General features: G+C 45.2%; 2 protein-coding genes across 3 annotated transcripts in view; one reads left to right on the forward strand and one right to left on the reverse strand.

Annotated features, from left to right (window-relative positions):
- The window catches only part of Eif2ak3 (eukaryotic translation initiation factor 2 alpha kinase 3), a 63130-nt gene extending 55694 nt beyond the window's left edge, over nt 1–7436 (forward strand). The window contains exons 15-17 of one of the 2 annotated variants that reach the window (XM_034511976.2): nt 3450–3551; nt 4663–4725; nt 6280–7436. In XM_034511976.2, coding sequence (XP_034367867.1) covers nt 3450–3551; nt 4663–4725; nt 6280–6480 — 366 coding nt within the window. In that variant the 3' untranslated portion in view covers nt 6481–7436. The remainder of the gene's footprint in view (nt 1–3449; nt 3552–4662; nt 4726–6279) is intronic. The other variant, XM_034511977.2, reaches the window with a different exon arrangement.
- Nucleotides 7437–20152: 12716 nt separating this feature from the next.
- Spmip9 (sperm microtubule inner protein 9) lies at nt 20153–24170 on the reverse strand. The gene is made up of 3 exons (XM_034512520.2): nt 24138–24170; nt 22862–22954; nt 20153–20678 (listed from the first exon to the last, which is right to left on the reverse strand). Exons 1-3 carry the CDS (start codon nt 24162–24164, stop codon nt 20256–20258), a joined length of 543 nt encoding a protein of 180 aa, XP_034368411.1. The 5' UTR covers nt 24165–24170; the 3' UTR covers nt 20153–20255.
- Between the last annotated feature and the right edge of the window lie 485 nt (nt 24171–24655).

A 24655-nucleotide genomic window follows, 5' to 3' on the forward strand; every position in this document is an offset into this window, starting at 1 on the left:
CCAGGGAGCACAGTCCCACCCTGGAGTTGGAGTGAGAAAATACAACCATAAAACATGCTGTCACCTCTGAACCAGAACCTGAAAAGAGACTTTGAGAGCCAGGCATTGTGGCTCGAGGCAGTAATCCAAGCAGTTGGGAGGCTGTAGCAGGAGGATTGCCATGAGTTCAGATCCAGCCTAGGTTACAAAATGAGACCTGCCTCAAACACCCAAAGAGAAAGAGAGACGGGATGTGGGGAAGGAGACACACAGATCACGCCAACACATTGACAATATGTTAATAGAGAAATGGAAAATACTAAAATCTATAGTTTTCAAATGTCTATTTGGACTTAAATGTGTTTCTGTCTGTTTTGGTTATAAGACAGGGTCTCATATAGCTCAGCCCTTAAGCCCTCCACTCCAGCCTCTGCTTCATATGTTTGTTTTGTCTGCCTTCTTTGTTTAAGAATGCCTGTGGTTTGTGCTGGGCTGGAGAGGAGGAGCCACAGGATAGCAAGCAAACCAACGACAATAAAACAGCATCTCCAGGTTGATTTTAATAGTTTTAAATCAAAACAATAAGTTTCTCTAAGCAAGTCTACTTAAGAGGAAGAAAAAAATAAAAAGGATGCTGCAGAAATATTATGAGTCACAGAGAGAAATCCGTTGGCCTAAGTAGTTGCTCGGCTTCATCAGTGATGTAGCTAAGACTTAGTGAAGGAAAAATAAAAAAACAGGGTGGAATATCAAAATGTTCTAAGTATACATCTGGTCCCAAGAGAAGAGACAAAGGGAGTCCTGAACTGTCAACTGCCCTTGGAATTTTAACCTTTTAATACATCAGTATATTATCAGAAATGATATAAAAAGGTTTTAATCGAATTTTTAAAAGTCAGTCGTGAACTGACTTGGGTAAAGGCATATGCACCAACCTGATTTCTATCCTTGAGACCCACCTTGTTGAAGGAAAGAGCAGCTCCTAGTGGTGGTTACCTGACTTGTACAGGAGCACTGTGGCATGTGCGTGCAGGCACACACAAAATAAGTACACTTCAAAGAGCTAACAATTAAAAATTAGCCATTGTTTACAGGGACAAAAATCATGTTTACATTTTAAGTAATGTGGAAGCAAAGTAGGAATTACTGACTCTGGATGCTTCTTAGTGAAGGGCTCACTGGAAAAGCCCTCCCACACACAGCAGATCACTGACGCACCCCTAATCCCCTATAGCCACCCACTGCCCCCCACAGCAGTGCACCTCCCACCCTTGCCCCCTACCACAGCAGAGTACCCACCTACCCCTGCCCCCCCCCCACAGCAGCGCACCCTCCCACCCCACCTCCTGCTAGCATGTACATGCATACTTTTCATAGTGTTTTCAGCTGTAAAATGATTTCCTCCCCTCTAAAGCATAAGCTGTTAAGGTTAGTATCTCGCCATGTTACCTGAAGGCATGGTGGGACTATTGGGAGAAAGAAGGAGCATGGCCAGCAGAAAAAGATGGGTTTGGGGGAAGGAGGCAACAAATGAAGCACAATACTTTGATAATTTTATAAAACAACATTTTAAAAATTAATTTCAGCCCAGGCGGTGTTGGTGCACACCTTTAATCCCAGCACTTGGGAGGCAGAGGCCTCTGAGTTTGAGGCCAGCCTGGTCTACAGCAAGTTCCATGACAGCCAGGGCTACACAGAGAAGTCCTGTCTTTTAAAGACTTAAACCATTATTTTCCATTATTTTCCTTGTAGTTACTACTTGTAACTACATGATGCAGTGCACAGTGATTAAACTACAACTAGGACTCCCAGTTTCCCAGTCCACCAGGGTCTGCAGTCCTGCAGTCACACTTTTTTTTTTTTTTTTTTTTTTTTTTTTTTTTTTTTTTTTTTTTGAGACAGGTTACTCCATATAGCCCTGCCTGCCCTGAAACTCAGTCTGTAGACCAGGCTGGCCTTGAGTTCACAGACATCCAGCTGCCTCTGCCTTCTGAGTGCTTGGATTAAAGGTGTGTGCTAGCATTTGCTTTCACTTTTTGTAAAATTCACCATTGCCGGCCTTCAGCTATAGTTCCAGGCAATACTCTAGTTACTGCCCATCCTGCTGCCCTCTTGTGGTGAGGTCAACCAACTGCTCTTCAAACACTAAGTAAAAGGTGTCTTCAAACCGTAGCTCAGTCTCCACAAATTCATACAATTGCAGTAAATGTGTGGGGCTGGAGAGATGACTTGGCAGCTAAGGGCACTGGCTGACCACTTGGATAATTGGCTCAGCACCTCTGTCAAATCTTCATCAACTCTGTCATGAGCAGAATTTGATGGGATTGAGTATCAGCTGTGAATGAGTCAGCTTACGTTGCCCAAATATTGTATGAGGGTATCTTTTTCCCCTGTACCCCTGTTGGCAATGTCCTTGGACACATTTTCTTTGACCCCTTCCCAAGCCACAGAGGTGGGGGAGGGTGGCAGGCAAGGGACTGACAGTTCAGTAGGCTACTTGATCACTGTAGATCATAGCATGGTGGGTACTCAGCTGATACAGTCGGTGGAACCACCTGCTGTTTTGTGAACTGAAGCCAGCCATCTGCATAGAAGGAACCAAAGAGGCAGATACCTAGAGTGGTGTGGAGGAGAGGGGGTGGTGGCCTCCACCCTGACAGCAGCTCCCCCACGCAGCACCTGTTTCCCCTCTCCCTCCCCCTAGTACAGCAGCTCTGAGGTGAGCCAGTTCCAGGGCTGTTTACCTGTGGTCAAGTAACTGGCCTAAGGAAATGTTCATAAATAAAAGGGCTCTCCTGAGGCTCCAGGAGTTTGCTTTGCATTTGAATGGGGCTTTCCTTAATAGAGCAGACCAGAGGTGATTCATTGCCTCGGTGCTATCAGGTATTTATTGAGGGCCCGCTTTGTACTTAGCCCAGTGCTGAATGATGGGAAAGGAACACAAAAGCAGCAGGTCTCTTCCCTGCAGGACTGGGAAAGCACAAGAAATATGCACATGAAAAATAGAGCTATGCATGCAGAGCAGTCTGCAATTAAGTGTGTAATGACGGCTCACAGGCTGATTAGTGGCTTGCAGTAATGACCGACTTCAGGACTCCGGTGATTAGAAATGAGATTGCCTTCAGGTAGTGTCGCTTTGAAAAGCTTCACCTCAGGGGGGCTGAGCGGCCCTTACAGACTCCAGAGCACTGGCTCCAAGTTTCTGCCAACTATGCTGATGCTATCTCTTTGGAGCCTTACCTGGGCTTTCCCTCTGTGATGCTGAGTGGTGTAATTACACCTGCCCACAGTGAAAGGGGGCAGGACAGGGACTTAGAGATTAACTCTTTGCTAACCGTTTTACCCAGAGGTAGCTGAACTCAGGTTCAGTGATGCTGTCATAGGACCTGAGCCATCTCTGTGTTAATACTGTAATGATGTGCTCTCTCTGGGGTGACTTTTTTTTTAAACATGTCTTTATGCTGTTTCAGATTCATGGAAACAACTACTCCCATAAAGTGGACATCTTCTCTTTAGGCTTGATTCTGTTTGAACTCCTTTACCCATTCAGCACACAGATGGAACGAGTCAGGGTAAGTATGTCACACACCCAAAGGATTGATGGAGAAGATTATTTAAATTTTCAAGTGTTTTTAAGGAAGGTTACATTTATTCTTTTTTAACTATGTGGGTGTGTGAGAGAGTGCAGGTGTCTGCTGATGTCAGAGGATGCAGGTGCCCCTGGAGCTGGAGTTACATGCAGTTGTGACTGCACAGCTGAACTCTGCAGTGTCATTAAGTTTATTCTTGATGCCACTAGACAGTTAAACTAGGAGCGAAGGGGGTCATGAAAGCAACAGGGTTATTCCTAGATGTTCTGCTGGTACCGGTTCTTCATGACCTTAACACTATTTTGCATTTGGCAACTTTGTGACCACTGCAAAGCCAGAGGGAGCTGGGAGGGCACCATGAGTGGGGGAGGGAAACAGTAGGGACAGTTGGCTGGAGGAAACCGGTACAGTAGGAGGACAAGTGGCCATGCACTCACAGACTTACATGCTGCCAAATGGCACTTGGCTAAGTTTTGCCTTCTCAGAACAAATCCTGAGCATAGGTTTTCAGGCAGACAGTCCTAGTTGGGCGTGGTAATGCACACCTTTAATCTCAGCACTTGGAAGGCAGAAACAAAGCAGATCCCTCTGTGTGTTGGAGGCTGGCTTGGTATACAGAGTAAGTTCCAGGCCAGTTAAGTCTGCTAGCTACCTAGTGAGCTCTGTCTAAACAAAACAAAAAAGGAGATCCAGCCAAGTAAAGAATGAAGAATCATATTTGTGGAGTGAATCAGTTCATCATAGGCACTGTTAAGAAAGTAGAAGGTTTGGGGCTAGAGAGTAGAAGGCTCAGTGCTCCAAGGCCCTTGCTGTCCTTTTAGATGACAGTTGTTCAGTTCCCAGCACCGACATACGGCAGGCAGTGCATACTTGTACTCTAGGGGTCTAACGCCTGGGCTGCCTGCGTGCTCATGCACACACACAGGCATGAGCACACACAGAATGCACATAAGCACGTGCACATTAATAAAAATAAGAAGGAGAGGGAAAAGACAGGCTGGGGTGTTGTCAGTGTGCTTGTCCAGCATGTGTGAGAAATGGACATATGACAAAATAAAGTTAAAAGATTAACTAGTGCTTTCTTTCTTTCTAGATTTTAACTGATGTAAGAAATCTCAAGTTCCCACCACTGTTCACTCAGAAATATCCCCAAGAGGTATGGATAACTTTCAGCTCCTTCTCTAACATTCCTCATTGTAGTAAGTGCTTCAGTTGTTCTTAAGACTCCCTTAACACAAAGGGTCCTTAGCAGTCAGCTGGTCAGGCTTGACTTTTCAGAGGAGACACCCAGCATTCTCGATAAATGGTGATCAGCGTGGGCGTCACGACTCCTTCAGACCTAAACAGGTTTCACAGGGGTCAACTGTGATCATTGTATTCACATTATGATTCATAACTGTAGCATAATTAAAGTTATAAAGTAGCAACAGAATAACTTGGGGGGTGGTCTCTAAAGATGGCTTATTGTTAAACAGAGGGACACAGTTGCTCTTCATTCCAGTTGAGGTTTAGGCCACACAGTAGGTGGTTTAGAAGATTAGTGGAAGATTAAGAGGTCCTCGGGTTAAAGGTACACTGCAACATCATGTCGTTTTGTAACTTATTTCCCATACTGTGGGGGTCCACGAGCTTATCACTTTAATGTTTACACATTGATAAATCTCGCCTTTAAAAATGCTTTATTGAGACTATTGTAAATTCATGTGTTTTTGTAAAATGAATCTATTTTAAAAATCAGGTGACATCTATGCCTCAAGGATGTGATTCTAAAATCATTTCATTATAAAAACACTTTTTTACACCCAAGTAGCCTCTGTACGTTTGCAGCAAGGCTAACAGGCTAAATTCAACCTGCTGCCTATTCGTAAATGTATGTATTTATTATGTGTGGGAGGGTGCATGTCTGTGTGTGCATGTATGTATGTATGTATGTATGTATGTGCACACCATATGGAAGTTAAAGGACAACTTAAGGGGTTTAGTTCTACCACATGGGATCTAAGAGGCCAACTCAGGTCATCAGGCTTGGCAGCAAGGGCCATGGAAATGACTCAGTGGGTAAGAGTGCTTATTGAGGACCCAAGTTGGAGTCCCTAACACACACACACACACACACACACACACACACACAAAGTTGGTCATGCCTGCACACACATTATTTAACTCTAGCAATGTAGAAGGCAGAGACAGGAGGACCACTAGGACTAGTTGGCTCCAGGTTCAGTGAGAGAATAAGGAATAAGGTGGAGAGTGACAGAGCTCAGGATGCCTGCTCCTCCCTAGTCTCTAGGGGACTTCACATGCACACACGCATATGCCACCTCTACAAACGCCACCACTACACGGACACGCGGTAATGGAGCTCGGCCATGCTCTTTACTGTCATTCTCCAGGGCTGCTGTGGGGCTTCTGTGAAAGCTGTCTTATCAGATATGGTTCATAGGCTAAAACAGTTACACAGAAGTTTGGCTGGAGCTGAGGGTGTAACCAAATAGAGACCATTTATACTTATCACTTGCAGAGCCCTGTGTTCTTGCTTCTAGAGGAGGTGGGGGAGAATATGCATGTGCACACATGTACCCAGTGCATACATGTAAGCAAGGGAGTATGTGTACACATATATATCTATGTGTTTATTATTTTCCATGACTTAAAGAACTGCTTAATCTAAATCTAGAGCTATTAACACAAAACCATTTTTATGTTTCAGCATACGATGGTTCAAGACATGCTGTCTCCATCCCCCACGGAGAGGCCTGAAGCCACAGACATCATTGAAAATGCTGTATTTGAAAACTTGGAGTTTCCCGGGAAAACGGTTCTGAGACAGCGATCCCGCTCCATGAGTTCATCCGGAACAAAACATTCCAGACAGCCCAGCAGCTCGTACAGCCCACTGCCTGGCAACTAGCCTTCAGTTGGGCCAGCAACCCTCGAGGTGATTGATGGAGCAGCCACCTGGAGGAATGCGGCTCTCCACAGCGGTGGACTCAGATTTTTATGCTTTGATCAATTTGACTTGGGACCAATTACTCGAGATCAGGCTGGATTATGGGCCTAACCCAGTTTGATCTTAACTGAACTTCAAGGAAAGGGCTATGTAAGTGACACGTGGACTTGTTTCTTGTTGGTGTCCCGAGACTAGCTGGTCAAGCTTTAGAACCTTCACGTTTCACCAGGAGGTAGAAGAGATCCTGAAATGATCTGAACTGGAAATGTCTTTAAAGCACAAAAGTGTAAAAGACCCTCTCACATGGTGACTGCATGTTCTAGAAACGTGCTTTCTAGAGATGCAAGGGTGATTTTGGAAGTGACAGTTAGAAAGCTGACTCTGCTCTTGTCCCTGGTGAACACTGACCCGTCTGCACTATTTTGGAAGGCACATAGCACAAGCTGGTCGCCATTTATGTCAATAGTGTCATAGTCTGCAGCTTCATTCTTTAGGCGGGTCTAGGGAACACTGTGAGCTTTCTTGTACTTTTTACCTCCAATAATGGGAAAATGAAGCTTTTTAGGTATTGGTCAAAAGATCCGATTTGAGGGGTTTTTTTTAAATAAAAAAGTGTAGTAAGAAATGGATTATCTATAACAACTAACTTCTTTAATTATGGAATTTTTATTCTAGTAGAATCCTATCTTAAATCTAATACTACAAATGGGTACATCTCCCATACTGATTATAGGTAAGTTTAATCATCTCAACTTGCTAACATGTTTTCATTTTTTCCTGTAAATATGTTTATTTTTTATTTATAAAAATTCTGAAATCAATCCATTTGGGTTGGTGGTGTACAGAATGCACATAAGTGTGTTAACTATTATGACTTCTTTCAAGTCTAAATGATTTAATAAAACTTTTTTAAATTATAGTTGCCTCAGACTCAAAGATCTGCCTGCACTTGTCTCCCCAGTGCTGGGATTAAAGGTGTGCATGAGCATTGCGTGGTTTTAGAAAGTTTTTAAATGGTGGTCTTCTAACTTACAAAATGGGATTATAGGACTCTGAAAGGTTTGGTTTTTTTTTTTTTTAAGTTTTCTTTTTTGTTTTTACATAAGTGTATGTGTGTATATCTGCCCTATGTGCACAGGTACCAGTGGTGGGTAGAAGAGAGGACATCAGGTCCCCTGGAGATGGTTGTAAAACAACTGGATGTGGATGCTGGGAACCAAATTCAGGTCCTCTGAAAGAGCAGCAAGTGCTCTTAACTGCTGAGCTCTGTAGCAGTAAAAGGCTACACCACTTTGCCTCCTGATCGCACATGTGCACCCACCCAGGAAATACCTGGATTTGTGAATGGAAGACACACACACACACAGACACACACCAGTTAATTTTAATTGCCTTGGCTAGCTCAAAAGCTGGGCAGTAGTTCTAATTTTCCCACATATTTCCCTCCTGCAATCCTGGCTTAATGTCCTCTAATTCTATATTTTATCTTTGTTGCCCTGGTGGCTCCTTCTGGGCAGCAGCTCCCTAGTCTTTGCTGCCCAAGAAGCATCTTGGGCAGCTCTTCTGGGGGCTGCATTCCTTTTCATCTGCATTTCGGATGATTTTCCTTCTGCAGCTCTAAATCTGATCCCTGTCCCTCCAAATCATGATTCTCCATCTCCTTTTTTCTAGTTCCTAGCCCGTGCAAATCTAAAGGTCCCGCCCCCATCTCCCTCTGCCCAGCCATTGACTGTAGGCCAATTCTTTATTACCAATCAGAGCCAGCTGCGGGTAGGCCTCCTTTAAGGACACTGCAAACAGGTTTTTGGGGGGTAACACAATTAGCAAGAGAACACCAGCCACTACAGAGCTCTCTCCAGCTCCATGAAAACTAATTCTTAAGCTTATCCAAGGCAAGTTCACAAGATTCATAGTCAAAGATAGCTTCTGTGCCAAGGACTGGGAGTATAGAGGACCATTCCCCAAAGGGAAAGCTCACAGAAAAAAGGAAGATGGTATTGCTAATTAGGTCCATCGGTGTAGGCCTAGTTCCCAGCTGTGCCTGTCTTACTTTTTCTTTTCCTGTGGCTGAGATATACTTCTTGAAATACTCAAGACCAAAGCAACTCCAAGAAGTGAGGAGAAACTGGCTCACAGTCCCAAGGAACAATCCACAATAGTGGGAAAATCAAGTGATGGGGAAGGAGTGTGTGGTAGCTGGTTGAATCACATCTGCATCAGAAAGCAGAGAGGAGACATGAGTGCCCAGCCTGCTGTCTCTATACAGACCAGGATTGCCTACGGAGGGAATACTACTGCCCCAAATTAAGATGAGTCTTCCCGTATCAATAAACCCAATCAAAATAATTCTACACAGGAATGCTCAGGAGCCCATGTCTCAGGAGATTCTACGAAACAGTGTGGCACTCTGAGCTGTTGAATGCAAACCAGCTTGTCACAGCCATGTGGTGGGTCCACGGCAAAGGGCGCATTGAAGGCTCTGTCTCTGACATGCAAACGCAGAACCGTAGAGGTTTGGAAGAGCCATTGGCTCATGAGGGTATGGATCTGATCAATGGGCTAGTTCATAATTAGATGAACTGGAGCCTGTAGAGATGACTCAGTGGTCAAGAGCACTTAACCTAAGTTTGGCTTCCAAACTACATAATAGCTCACAGACTCTTGTAACTGCAATGATCCAGTGACCTCTTCTAATTTCCTTGGGCTCCTGCACACATATGGTGCACATACATACCCTCAGGCACACACACAAACACATTTTTTAATGGACTGTTGGTGAGAGCCGATTGGAGGAATTGGACTTATACAGGTGTATATTTAAGGGGTACATTGTGTCTCTGGCCTCCCACCTACCATGAAGTGAGACGTTCTGATTGACCACACTCTCTGTCGTGGTATTCTGTCCACACCAATGGGGCTAAAGTGACTATGGACCAAAATCACGAGGCAAAATAAATCTCTGCAGGTACTTTGTCACAATGAAAAAAGGTGTGCTTTCTATCTTACAAATAGTTCCATCTCCACACAGTCATGAGCAGCTTGTGACATGAGAAAATGCTTCCAAGGTGTCTCGATTGAATTAGACTCACACTAATGGCAACCCTGCTTATGGTTCTGCTTGGCTCCCAGCCAGCCTTGTTCTCCTGTCTCCTGGGAAGCTTGATCCAGCTGCTGCTTCCTGTTTTGTTTTTATGCCAGGGAACTAGTTTATTTCTTCCTGGTCTAAGCCACTCATGACCTTGATCCTCACAACAGCTGGGAACTAGCTATCAAAAGCATAGTGACCACCATTCTACTCATGACCAAACTCCCACACAGAAAGGTCACATGATTTACCCAAGATCACAAAACCAGAGCAGGTTGGATCAAAAACCCAGACATTCTGATTTCCAGTCAGTAATTTGTCCAGTCTCCTGTTCTGAATTGTCTGTGGTTTTACAAATCCTTACATGTTATAATCAGCCCTTGTGTCATTTTAATCCTGGTATGCCTCTGCTGAGTACCTTCAGAATCAAAGGCCTGAGGGTGGGACAGTTACTGAAACAGGCCAGCAACACCTAGCAAGCTCACAAAGATGGTCAGAAATAGCCTAGAGCTGGAGCCCTCTGACTCCAGATCCTCTCTCACTTAAAACACAATTACTTTCTAAACAGACACAGACAGACACACGGACACACACACAAGCACACACACAGAGATTGAGGGAGAAAGAGAGAAAACCAAGCAATTTAGCTCGTTGCACTAATAACTAGGCTTAAGTCAGTCTGTAGTTGAGTATCTGTCATGGGTGAGCTGTCTCTGTTAATCACTGAGGTCTCCAAAGGGAAGGCCTTCCTTACTACCCTACAATACTGCATGAAGCCTTGGCTGCATACATAGTGAAGACTGTATCATGGAGTTTTAGCTACACTGCTTTGGCTCCCGGCGGGTCAAACTCACACACTCACCCAGGAGCTATCTGGATTCAAGAATGGAAGACACACACACATACACCAGTTAATTTTAAAATGCCTTGGCTACCTCAAAGGTTGGGCACTCCTAAACCTTCCCCTGCTACCCCAGGCCCAGTCAGGGAAGTGGACAGTGGCCACCCACCTGAATTCTCACATGGCTGGTTGGCTTTCTGTCCTGCAGCTCCTGTGTCCCATCCTCCCCCTACCCCCACTCATGGTGTTCTCTGTCTCCTTTTTCTCAGTTCCTAGCCCACACAAATCTAAAGGTCCCACCCCATCTCCCTTTGTCCAGACATTGGCAGCTGGCATCTTTATTGATCGATCAAAACCCAAATGGGGACAAGGACCTTCAGCGTTTGGACATGCAGATTCCCCAGTTAAATCAAAGCATTAGAACCAGTCTCCAACAGAAGATGGAAGAACCTAACACTAGAACAGATGCAGCTGTCAGGAGACAAAGGTAAATGGTCTGTAGACCAGGCCTCTGCCATCCAAGAATTGGACTTAAGTGTGCCACCGTTGCCCAGCATTAAATACAATTTTTAGAAATAAATTTTCTGTGTGCATATGTTTATGTGCTTGGGTTCCAGGTATGAAAACACCCGGTCCTGGTTTTGTCATTTCATTCAGTTGCCATGACTGGCAGGTGGTAGAACACAAAGTAGTCCACAAACTAATATATTTTTGAAAAGAAGGTCCCCCAAGGAGAAGTTTAGGAATAGCTTCTATAAGCACTGTATACCCGTGACAACAATTTCATCTACAGGTAACTATGTTGATTGGTTGCTCTCACAATGTTCCACCTCCTGGAAACTTGTATTTGGCATTTATCCTAAAATACCATTTAAAAACTCCACTTCTGCTGCTGACTCGTTGAATACACTACTCACAGTGTGAATGTCCCCCTTTATCCTGCTATTGAGTAATTCTTTAGCAGATCCTTGAACCAGGAGATGTCCCTCCTTTCCCTTAGCTTCCAAGTCTGAGTAAGTGAACACTGTCAGGTTCCTGCTGGGAGGCCCCAGAGCCCTGGACTTGCTACACTTTGCAACTCTAGTTTCTCTCTATGCTTCTGGGACTGACAAGAAGGATACTTTGACTAAAGTTGCCATCATCTCTCACCCGGGTCTCTTGGCACAATTTTAAAGCTAACTTTAGGCAGACCTTGGAGCCCGAGATGAGACAGCTCAGCACCTAAAGTGCTTGCTGCCAATCAAGAGAACTGCACACACCACGTATCCAATCATGGCAACTGAATAAAATGACAACACCAGGACCGGGTGTTTTCACACCTGGAACCCAAGCATTTGGGAAGTGGAGGCAGGAGGTCCCGGAATCATATTATTTACTGACTTACTTACTTACCTACCTACTTGCTTGACCGCTCACTCACTCACTCACTCACTCACTTACAGAAAAGTCTTACTATGTCTGGTTGGCTGATCCGGAACTCAATGTGAAGACCAGGCTGGCCTCAAACTCACCTGCTTCTGCTGGGATTACATCCACGTACCCCACTGAAGGAAGGTTCAGAAAGGTAAAGCCAGTTTGGGTTCCATAAAAATTTCTGAGGCCAGCTAGAGATACTTGAGTGTCTATCTCAAAAACTCATCAACACACACACACACGAAAAAGAAGGAAGTATTTACAATATCTTAAGTGATCTTGGATTTGTACTGTTTTATAGAATTTGATGTGACCTTTAATTTTACTAGGTTCTTGGTAAAAAACAATTATTTTCAGTTGCTGTTTTACATGCCAAGGAACAAGATCACATAGCTAACACAACTGCAGTAGCTTGTAATAACCCAACTGTCTCTAGGCCACCCATATTTGCATAACAAGTCCACATCTTGCTTCTCAAAATCCCTGAGGGCTTCCCCCCCCCCCCCAGAAGTGACAGGTGACAGGACAGTGTCTTCTGGAATCACAGCTTCTGGATTCTTGTTAACAATTGTCTTTCAGCTCTCTGATCTATATCCACTACTGCAAATAACATAGTGTGAAGACTTAAATAAGAGACGCGACTTGTAGGATCTCACACATACCTGGAGTTCACAGAGACTCAGAATGAAGTCAGAGTTCATTTCCCTCAGCTCGAAAATGAGTGCTTTCTCCCAGGGTTCGTGTGGAGATGTGATGGCTAAACTGTGAATTAAAGAACCACACCCACCCCAGGTCGCCAACCCCCCCCCAAAAAAAAAAAAAAACCTCATGCACATCTGCAGAACTCTGAGTGTCCTTCTGTCTGGTTGGATAGAAAGGGAACTGTTCTCTTTGATTAGTCTCAGGTTCCCACGGGGGGGGGGGGGGGGGCGGGGGTAAAAACGGAAGAGGCAGGAAAGAGAAAGAGCACAGACTTGCAAAGACCAGGCGACTTTTGTGGGGTGCTCACGGGATGCGGCTTTAATCCCAGCACTCAGGAAGTAGTTTCCAGCCAATCTTTATCAATTCCAGACCAGTCTCGTCTATATACTGAGTTCCCAGCCAGCAAAAGCTATTAGCGAAATCCTGTCTCAACAAACAAATAAAACCCAGCCTAGTAAAACCTGCTGCAAAGAAAACCAGGTGAGATAGTCAGTATGCACCTGCCAAGCAGGTACTAGCATCCAGGGTTAGATGATGCCAACTCATTATGCATATGGTTGTTATTGAAGCAGTCGAGAACTGTCCTTGAAGAAAGGAGGGGAGACAGGGAGGACGGAGACAGGGATAGAGAACTCCCTGCAGTTCCTATTAGATAGAGGAGGGCTTGGGTTGGGATTGTGGAAAAAGGGCTGGTATTATCTCTGTCCTTCCAGGACTTTGACCTCAGACTCCGGAGCACCCCCGGGGGCGCGGGGCATAGCTAGTTTGTGAGTCAGTCACCACCCACCCACCCATCCTCACCTGAGTCTGCCTGGAGTCGGAGCACAGCGTGGCCTCTGAATTTGCAAAGACCATAAATAAAGGAATGCTATATCGCTTCCCCCAGTTGTGTCAGGAATCTGACTCCAGCCCAGCGAGGAGTGGCGCCAGGAACTGTTGGTGTAAAGAACCGGTGAAGGGAAAGGAAAGACCCAGACTGGGTACCTGGGGACCGCAGACTCTGGGGGGAAAGGCTGGGACAATGCCAGTTGCCGCACGCACAAGTTGAGGAAATTCACCCAAGCAAACATGTACAAACAATCCAATCATTGGAGAAACAGATGCGAGAGGGTAGGCTCGAATACTGTGAGGAGAGCCTGGGAGACGGACCTGGAGGGCAGGTGGGTGCCTGGAGCAGTCAGCCCCTTCCACTAATTACCTCCCTGACTTGAGTTGACTGACTCTACCCCAGGCACACACAGGCTGAGCTGCCAGTAGGTGAGACTCCTGGAAGACTTTCTTTCTGGTGTGACTGCTGCATACCAAATCCCATCCTAGGGTGCTAGGATGGAAAGGATGGAACAGACAGACGGATGAATGGACCAAACAGAAGGAGACAAATAGATGATATGTTCGTGAAATCCACTTCTAGTTTCCTTGACAACCTCAGGGGACACTATGGTTCCTGTTATGGAGCAACACACAGGTTTATCATGGCTAAGAATGTACCCACAATGGGTGTACCTCAGACAAAGAAGGAAGGAAGGAGAGTGTTGGAGAGATGGCTCAGAGGTTAAGAGCACAGGCTGCTCTTCTAGAGGTCCTGAGTTCAATTCCCAGCAACCACATGATAGCTCATAAGTATCTATAATGAGATCTTATGCCCAGACATACATGTGGGCAGAACACTGTGTACATACTAAATAGATAAACCCTTATATTTTTGGTTGTGAGCCTACCCTTTAACGGCTGAGCCATCTCTCCAGCACAATAGATAAATCCTTAAAAAGAAGGAGGAGGAACCGGGCTCTGGCTCCCAGCACTTGGGAGGCAGAGGCAGGCGGATTTCTGAGTTCGAGGCCAGCCTGGTCTGCATAGTGAGTTCCAGGACAGCCAAGTCTATACAGAGAAACCCTGCCTCGAAAAACAAAAAAACAAAAACAAAAACAAAAACAAAAAAAAAACAAAAACAAAAAAAAAAAACAAAAAAAAAAAGGAGGAGGAAGGAGAGGTATATCAGGGTTCTAGACAGAGTCCCAAGGTCGGGGTGAGGGGGGAGAGGAACAGAAAAAATAATAAAACAAAAACAAAAGGAAAGAGTCAAACGCAGGCTGGAGAAATGGCTCAGTGGTTAAGAGCACTGTCTGTTCTTCCAGGGGTCCTGAGTTCAATTCTCAGCAACCACATGGTGGTTTACAACCATCTGTTAATGAGATCTGATGCCCTCTTCTGGTATGTCTGAAAACAGTGACAGTGTACTCATATAAATTATAAATAAATAAATAAATCTTTAAAAAAAAAAAAAAAGTCAAACGCTATGATCAGGAGGGCTGCAAGGTCTGGTAACTCAAGCCAGCAAGTTTGTTAACAGCACAGGTCTTTCTATACCTCAGATGGCTTGCAGAAAAACAAGTCAGTTAAGGGTATCAGGCAGAAGAATTATGAGATCTCAGAATATCTCAAGTTCCCCCTTAGCAAAGTACATTCTGGAATGGCAAACAAGTAATTTCATCTCCCAGGTTGACCACATACCTACAGAAGGAATGTCAAGTGACCAGACATGGCTAGGTGAGGCCAAAATGTCGTGTGTATGTGTGTGTGTGTGTGTGTGCTTGTGTGCTTGCTCATGTCACGGCATGTGTATGGAGGTAAGACGACGTATTTCAGGAGTCAGTTCTCGACTTCCACCATGTAGGACCCAGAACTCAGGTAGTCAGGATGCCTCTACCCTTTGAGCAGTCTCACTGGCCCCATCTTAGTTTACTATCATATGTTAATGGGCTTCATTATGACATCATCACACTTATATATAATGTATTTTGGTGAAATTCAGACCCTCCTACATTATCTTTGCCTGTTCCTCCCATGTTCCTATTGATCCTTTTTCTCTCCAACTAATACTTCTGTCTCTTTTCCTTTGAGAACCAGTTTTAGTTACAGTACTTACAGGAACACAGGTAAGTGCTTATTTATTAGCTACCCCAGAGGAGAAAATGTCTCTCCTTCATCCAACAGACATTAACTGTCTATGGGGAGGAGAGTGGCTTCATAAGCTCCCTCACCCTCTTCTGTGACAGAATGTTGGTCTGCCCAGTCCTGTGTGGGTTTTGTGCAGGTATTCGAAGCTACTTTGAGTTTAAGAGTGCCAGGGCCATGTCGTGCCTGGAAGACACTTTTCCACAACACTCGATCCCCTTCCCCAAGTCTTATATTCTTTCCACCCTCTCTTCCTCAGAGTTCTCTAAGCCTTGGAGCCTTGGAGAGGGGTGGGGTATATGTGTCTCATGAATGAATGAGCATTCAATGGTCATTTATCATCAGTTAGGAATATCTAAAACAAAACAAAACAAAAAGCTTCTCCGTTGTTGAGTCCTGCTAACTAAGGTCAAAGTCTACCATTGTCCTGATAGCCAGTGAAGTAGCTATGGGGAAAGGGGGAGCGGGGACACACACTCAGAGAGAGTAGAAAAGGGGAGAGAGAGGGAGAGAGAGAGAGAGAGAGAGAGAGAGAGAGAGAGAGAGAGAGAGAGAGCACGCAAAATGTCTAGATTATATAAGAAGGAACCTCTGGTGGGGAAGAGCAACCCAGCCTCTGGGCTGGAAAGTTCAGGGTTGGGGGCAGAGTATGCCAGGTAGGGACTGAGGGATGCTGGGAGAACTTGGAAGCCAGCTCTGCTTTGGTATGTAAAATATGCACCTCAGTCCCTTATCCCAGGTCCAAAAACAAACAATCACCTCTAGAACTTAATTTTCCCCACCTGAAATGCTACCTGTCATAATTACTGTTCCATTTCTATGAAGGTGCACCATGACCAAGGCAACCTATAGAGGAAAGCATTTAATCGGTGGCTTGCTTATGATTTCAGGTCATCATGATCATCATTGTAGGGGGAGTATACTGGTAGGCAGGCATTAGAGCTTACATCTAGTCTGAAAGTTTCAGACCAAGAGAGAGAATCACTGGACCTAGTGTGGTGGGCTTTTAAAACCTCAAAGCCCACCCCTCAGTGACACTCTTCCTTCAACAAGGCCATACCCACTCTGGCAAGGCCATACTGAAAGAGAATTTTGAAATAGGCCCAAACTAATAAAAATAACAGGGTCCTGTGATTCCTTTTCTCTAACCTAAATAGTTAAAAGTGCCTGCCAGCAGGTTTGGGCCCAGTTAATTAGATACAAAGGCGGTGGAGTCACAAGACAAAGGCCTGTTAAAACATCCCAGAAACTGACTGGCCAAAAGAAGAACTACACCCTGCCCCCATGGACCACTTTAGCCTGCTGATGTTCAAAAAAGTAAAACAACCAATCGTGTGCACCCTCGAGAAAGTTCCCCCTTTTCCCCACCCTGCCCATATATAAACCCTAGACCCCTGAGCCGAGGGGTCAGTCCCTCTATCCCCTGTGTGAGATATGGAGATATGGACTGGCCCAGAGCTCTGATTAAACCGCCTCATGTACTTTCATCAAGTTGGTCTCTCGTGTGTCTTTGGGTGCGTGCTGTCCTGAGACTCAAGTGGGGTCCCCTTCTGGGGAGTCTTAGACCTTTCAATACCTCCTAATCTTTCTTGAATCATCCACTGATTAAGGATCACGCCATTAAACATAGAAACCTATGGAAGCCACCTTACAGAATCACATTGCCTATCAAACAATCTTTATTCTTCCCTCACCCCAAAACACATGGCAGGGCTGCCATTATACTTTCAGTGAATGTGACTTTATTTTCTTAGATTATTAATGTGTTTTTGACTACATGTATATCTGTGCACCACATGCATACAGTGTCCTCAGAGGCTAGAATAGTTATTAGACTCCCCTGGGCTGGAGTTAGAAATGGTTGTGAGATGCCATGTGGGTGCTAGGAATTGAACCTGGATCCTTTGGAAGAGTCAGTATGTCAGTGTTCTAGCCATCCCTTCAATACTGAGTTTGACTTTTTTAGGTACTTTAAGTGATTATATATATATATATATATATATATATATATATATATATATATATGTGTGTGTGTGTGTGTGTGTGTGTGTGTGTGTGTGTAACCTCTCCACTCCTGCAATAAATGAATTTAAAATGTGTGCACACACATACACACATTTGGAGATTAATGGCCACATTCTGGAATGTGGGTCCACTGGAATGGTTTCAGCTATTTCAGTGCAGACTTCCTAACCCACATCTATCCAGTCCACCACACCATTATATTTATCTTCAGGAGATCCCGACTGCTGTTCCTTTCTTTCCGCAGCTCAATATCCAATTCTGTGGCTTCTCCCATTCAGCACCAATCACTTACCAGCCTGTGAACTGGATACACACATGAATCCCAGGAGCTGACGCCAGATCTTACAGTGTCCATCTGGACCTGGTGTCCACATTTTCCTAGGGAACCCAGGTTCTTTCCTTAGGCAGGCACTCTCAGAACTAGTCACCAGGGGAGTGTGTGGGATGGGGTAGTGTTCACCTCGAAGCCATGCTGCAATATAAGTTTGAATCTACAGTGTGCATTCCTGCCCAGCTACTTGGTCTCCTGTCCCTTCATGAGAAGGGCATGCAAAGGTCTAAGCCTTAGGAAAGAAAAATGAACATGAAAGACAGCACTTGTGATACATTTTGTAAACATCAAGAAATAGTCATAATATGCAAGCCTTGTTTCTACAGCCTGCTTGCAAGGGTCCCTCCAACTGGCAAGGAATGACCAGGGATGACAGTCTGTATGGTACATTGGGAGAGGCTGTCTTTCTTCACTATAGCATGGTGGAGGGCATCACATGGGGAAATGGGGCAAGCGTACCAGCTTATGTTGTTCCTTCTCCTCTTCCTCTCCTCCTCTTCCTCCTCTTCTTCCTCCTCTTCCTCTCCTCCTCCTCTTCCTCCTTTTCCTCCTCTTCCTCCTCTTCCTCCTCTTCCTCCTCTTCCTCCTCTTCCTCCTTTTCCTCCTCTTCCTCCTTTTCCTCCTCTTCCTCCTTTTCCTCCTCCTCCTCCTCTTCCTCCTCCTCCTCCTCTTCCTCCTCCTTCTCCTTCTCTTCTTCTTCTTCTTCTTCTTCTTCTTCTTCTTCTTCTTCTTTCTTCTTCTCCTTCTTCTTCTTCATATAAAGTCACAAACATGGCTGGAGAGATGGCTTAGTAGTTAAGAACAGAGCACTGGCTGTTCTTCCAGAGGACCCGGGTTTGATTCTCAGCACCCACATGAGGGCTCACAACTGTCTGTAAGTCTGACACTCCCTTCTGGCCTCTGAGGGCACAAAGCATGTATGTGGTGCCCAGACATACAGGCAGAACACCCATTCACACAGTAAAATTAAATTAAATTAAAAATAAGGCACAAATGCCATCATGGTCACCCCCTTGTCACTGCCTCCTGCAATTCTAATTATCTCCCAAACACCTTACTTCCAAATACCGGTGACCTGTGAACTTGGAGGTTAAAGGCCAACACTTCAGCTCTCTGAAAACCACTCAATTCATGTCTGTCAGAAGATGCCTACAACAGTAAGACTCTGGCAGCAGGACTGTCTTTATAGCTCTTTTCAGTTTATTGCCTGAGTAGGCTTCTGTAGTTCCAGTTAAAAGTGTGACCCCTCCCACATGATTGCACTTATATCAACTTGGAGATTGCTAAACCCATGACATGGGACAGAAGAGAATTCTACTTGTTACAAAGAAAGACTCTCTGTTTTTTTTAAGATTTGTTTATGTATGTGAACATACTGTCACTCTCTTCAGATACTCCAGAAGAGGACATTGGATTCCCCAAGACTCTTAATTATAAAAAAAATATGACACAAACCCACTCATAAGTGCCTCTAGGCTCTAATCTCAGCGCTTGGGAGGCTGAGGTGGAGCATCCCAGAAGATTCAAGGCCAGCCTGGGCTATATAGTAAAATTCAGGCCAGTTGGATTATAGAATAAGACCCCATCTCAAAAACACGCCAAGGGCCTGAGAGATGGCTCATCTGGTGAGGACACTTGCTGTGAAGCCTGACAACCTGAGCTCAATGACTCAACCCCAGGATCATGTGATGAGTGTAGGAGAGAATTGACTCCCATGGATTGTCCTCTGATCACCACAAGGACACTGTGGTACAACCCTTCCACCCCTGCCCTCCACCAAACAAGCAAACGAACAAACAATGACAACAAAAACTACTCTCACTGAGTGGGGTGGGGTGGGGAGGGAGATGGCTTAGGCATAAAGTGCTTGCTGTGTACACATGAGGACCTGAGTTTGAATCCCCCCCTAGAACCCGTGTAAAGCTAGGTGCAATAGCACATCTTTCATTCCAGTGCTCTCACAGCTGGAAGGGAAGCAAAGGCAGAACACACACCCCTCCCCACCTCTACCCCCTAAGCTAGTGACCAGCTAGTCTGGGGTAAGCCAAAGCACATAACAGAAGAGACCCTATCTTAGAGGACTGAGATTGTCCTCTGAATACCACATGTGAACACATGCCACCACTCACACACATACACATACACTCTATGCACATCCCAAAGGGTAGAAAAAATAAAATGACACCAATTTTGGTTCAGCGCACACACCGACTTTCCCTCCTTCCTTCCCTCCCTTTGCACTGAGATGAGGCCCAGATTACGATGAAACAAGAGCCCTTGGTGTAAGAACATCTTTCCCGGTTTATTCCTTTTTTTGGTGCCTTCTCTGTGAGTGTTGGCATGGAATTCCTTCATACATTGAAACAGTGGGTATTCTCGAACTTCTACTGGTAAAATGGCATCAAGGGGCCCCACCTATTCAAGACGGGGACCTTGACTCTCTGGTGATGAACACAGAGACAGCCAGGGAGTAGAAGGTAGCCTTTGCCCACTTCTGGAGCAGGCTGCCTCTCTGGTTCCATGAGGCACGGGAATTCTGCCCTCTGGTGAAGCCAGTAGGGGTCATACTGGGCCAGGTACAGTGCCAGGGAGGCTGGGTAAGCATAATGGCAGGTGGTGGTAAACCTGCTGTCATCCTTCCTAGTAGTTACCCGGTCTTGTGGTGGGAAGAAGCCAGGGACTCCCAAATCTAAGGCAGTCATGTGGGGTCTTCTGAAAGCAGGATACCCATCCTCCAGCTTGGGGTTGGGGCTGGGCTGGGGCCTGTAAAACTCTTTGTTCCGGAGCTGAGCGTCAAGCTTGGCCTGCTGTAGAAACAAGGAGAAGACTGAAAAAGTCGCTGAGGCAGAGCCCCTCAAAGCATTCCAGACGACATCCACACTACTTTTAAAAATATTGAGTTTGGGCCTGGAGAGACGACTTGAAGATTGAGAGAGCACTGGCTGCTCCTACAGAGGACCCAGGTGTGGTTCCCAGCTCCCAAAAGACTTTTATTTTGTTTGCTTGTTTATGTGTGTTCGAGTGCTGGAAGAGGATGGTCGTGTGCACAGCTGTACGTGTGGATGCCAGAGATCAACTTTATGTATTGTTTCTAAGGAACCGCCCACCTGATCTTTGGAGACAGAGACTCACTGGTGCCCACCAGGCTAGACTGCATAGCCAGTAGGTTTCAGGGATGCGTCTGTCTGTCTCCCTAGCACTGGGAGGATAAGACATGCTACTATGCCTGGCTTTTTATGTGGACTTCAGGGATAAAACTCAGGTCCTCATTCTTATGCAGCAAGCACTTTATTAAATGAATTATCTCTCCAGCTCAAGGAATTCTATTTATTAGAAGAAGGAGGAGGAGGAGGAGGAGGAGGAGGAGGAGGAGGAGGAGGAGGAGGAGGAGAAGAAGAAGAAGAAGAAGAAGAAGAAGAAGAAGAAGAAGAAGAAGAAGAAGAAGAAGAAGAAGAAGAAGAAGATAGGAGTAGACAAGAGGAGGGAGAGGAAGAAAAGGAGGAGGGAAAAGAGGAAGAGGAGGGAGAGGAGGAGGAGGAAGAGGAAGAGGAGGAGGGCTTAGTATGGGCACACAGCCAACAGACAAAGTGCTTGCCAAATTCTGAGTTCAATCCCCAGCACCACATAAACTGGGCCTGGTGCACAAGCCTATCTTCCCAGTACTCAAGAAGTCAAAGCAGGAGTATCAGAAATTTAAGTTCAAGGCCATCCTTGGCTATATAGCAAGCTTAAGGCTAGACCACGAGAGACCTTATCTTAAAATAACCAACAAAAAAAAATTAATAGAATTCTACAAACACATGGGAATAATTAAGCTAACATTCAGAATATGGGAGTAAGAGAAGGAACACACATGCAATGTTTAAGCCAGTTACCAATGGGTCCATTAGTGTTGGTTTTACCAGTGTAATTTAAAGTTTTGTTACATTTAATTTTTTATTGTGCATGAATGTGCACACCATGTTGCATGTGGAGATACACACACACTGCCAGGTACATGTAGAGATCAGAGAACAACTCCAGGAGTTAACTCACTCTCTTTACCATGTGTATCCTGGGTATTGACCTCAGGCTTGGTGACAACCACCTCTACCTGCTGAGCCATCTCAGTGGCCTTCATCAGTATTATTTAAATTGTAAGCATACATTACTTACAATTTTACATGTGCTGTATATTTTGTCATATCACATGCATGCATGTGCACACACACATGCATACACACACAAACATGCAAAACCTTTAAAGCCACAATATCTGCATTAAAACAAAAATCATGGGACGAGAGAGATGGTTCAGTGGTTAAGATCATTTGCTGTACTTGCTGAGGACTGAGGGTCAGGCACCAGCACTTGCATGGTGGCTCGCCACCATCTATAACTCTGGTTCCAGTGGATTCAACACCTTCTTCTGACTTCTGTGGGTCCGCATGCATATAGTATACAAACATGCATGCAGGCAAAACATGCATAAAATAAAATAATCTAAAATAAAAATTGTTCCAAGGAATCATGGAATGGATAACAGGCCGACAAGTGTTCTTGTTAATGTACAAGCAATTCACTGGCCTGCTCACAGGGACACAGCAACTGCTTACATCATCAGCTGCAGCGTCACCTACACTGCCTCCAGAAGTGTGCTGCAGATAATAGCACTGCCAGCCTCCCCAGCTTGCTCTCTCTCTCTCTCTCTCTCTCTCTCTCTCTCTCTCCCTCCCCCCTCCTCCCTCTCTGCCTCATCTCTCTTGCTCTCATGGCTCTCGTTCTCTCTTTCTTCCCTGTCTGTCTGTCTGTCTGTCTGTTTGTCTACATGCCCACTTGTCTGCCTCTCTGCCTCTATTTCTTCTCCAGGTCATCACTCCTCCTCTTCTCCCCTCCGCAATAAACACCTTTTACACCAGATTTGTTGCATGGAGTAATTTCCTAGGGTACACCTCGGCGTGGGCCTGTCAAAGGTACCCCACCTTACTGCATTCTATTCCATAACACCGACCTCTTGTGAGGTGACTCTAGAGTACTTGTGCTTCCCGAAGGGCTTGTAGTCGACCATGTATGAGCTTTGGTAGATATCTAGGTCCACGTGGTTCTGGAAGACAAGTGAGAAGACAAGTGAGCCTGCTCCTGTCATTGCTCCAGTTACAGCTGTTGCAGGACTTCTTGTGACATCAGGAGTTTGCTTGCGGGATCTGGCTTCTGTCCCTTACCACCCTCCCGCTTCTTCTGTGTCCCATTCATCCTCCCACCGTCACAGGAGCCTGGCACATGCTCTGCTGACTGATGAAAACACTGTTCTTGCCAACAAGCAAACTCCTATGCATCTTCCAAGACCCCTGTCGAATGTCACTTTTCCCGATCAGTCTCCCATCTCTTTATGCCCAGTTTTCAGGAATGAAGACCTTCCTTTCTCCTCTGCTTCAGTAATACACTTGGCAAATGTTCTTCCAGGAGACCACAGTTCGATTCCCAGAACCCACATAGGGCAGCTTGAAATTACCTATAGTTCTAGGAAGATCTGACCTCTACCCTCTGACCTGTAAAGGCACCTGCATGAGTCATGATCACACTCGCGCACACACATACACACACACACACACACACACACACACACACACACACGCATGCATGCACACAGACACATACACTTAAAATAGTAAGCCTTTACAAAGGAATTCAATTAAGTATCTGTGTGTGGTGGTGCACACCTATGAAACAGCATTTGCAAGGTAGATACTGGCTCTTAGGCCTGGTGGTGTTCCTTTCTCTTCCACTTCCCCAATTGGGCCTAGGGTAGCAGGCAGAAGTTTAGAACTCAATGCCCAGCCATTAAGCTAGATGGCATATTAAAAATAAGCTAATGTGTTCATATCTTTCATTTGAGGACCCAAAGATTCCCTGGGTGGGTAGCTAGAAGCATGAGCCACCGAGAGCATAAAGTGCTGTAGCAAAAAATTATCGCTACAAGACACAACAAGTTCCAGGCCATCCAGAGCTGCACAGTGAGACTTTGTCTCAAAAAATTAAAAATTAAAAAATTCGAAAAATAAGCATACTTAAAAGACAAAAGTCGCCACCATAACAACAAACTTCACGAGGTAGACCTGTTTTAGATTTGTCTCAGAAGTCCAGTGCCAGTGCTTCCTACACTACACCATGGGTGTCTAATAAATTCATGGTGGATAAATAGATCCCCAGAACAGTGAAAACTTTCCCTGGTGCTGTATACCTACCACCGATACTGTTATGGGGGGACAGAAACCTACATCACTCACCTTTTGGGGTTTTACCATACGTGCCATGGCCAAGGACCTAGAAAGACATGTCAGTTAGCCGTGCTCTGCCTCAAGCAGGGGCAGTATCCCACTGTTTCCACAAAACAAGCAGGACTGTTCTGGTCCCCTTAATCCATCCCCCTTCTCCACCTTCCCTAAAATTCCACCTTACATATTCCCAGCGGAAGCACTAGAATAGGTGTATGGGGCACTGAGACAAAGGGACTAGAACAGGATTCAGAGGAATTAGAATTCACTCAAAATATCAGATCCATCTCTTCAAAAAGTGCACCAAATAGCAAAAACAAAAACAAAAAACAAAAAACAAAAACGAGTTTAATAATAGCCAAGGAAGAGCAGCCTTGACTTTACAGCATCCGCCAATCCCTGTGGTGTAAATCCCCCAGCGTGGCCGTTTCAAGCTTCAAACACATTGCTGATGCTGAATTGCAGAGATGGCATACAGTAGGATCTTCCCAGTGGGAATCAGGGCTCACACTGTCTGGAGAAAGCAAGGC

The sequence above is a fragment of the Arvicanthis niloticus genome, chromosome 9 (genome assembly GCF_011762505.2).
Source record: "Arvicanthis niloticus isolate mArvNil1 chromosome 9, mArvNil1.pat.X, whole genome shotgun sequence".
In the NCBI taxonomy this organism is placed as follows: domain Eukaryota; kingdom Metazoa; phylum Chordata; class Mammalia; order Rodentia; family Muridae; genus Arvicanthis; species Arvicanthis niloticus.

Bases quoted from the DNA above. Each gene is read 5' to 3' on its own strand.
- Spmip9 (XM_034512520.2), bottom strand. From the start codon at position 24,164: ATGGCACGTATGGTAAAACCCCAAAAG. The intron at 22,955-24,137 runs GTGAGTGATGTA...CTTGTCTTCCAG, and splicing joins GTATGGTAAAACCCCAAAAG to AACCACGTGGACCTAGATAT. The intron at 20,679-22,861 runs GTCGGTGTTATG...TTGTTTCTACAG, and splicing joins CTAGAGTCACCTCACAAGAG to CAGGCCAAGCTTGACGCTCA.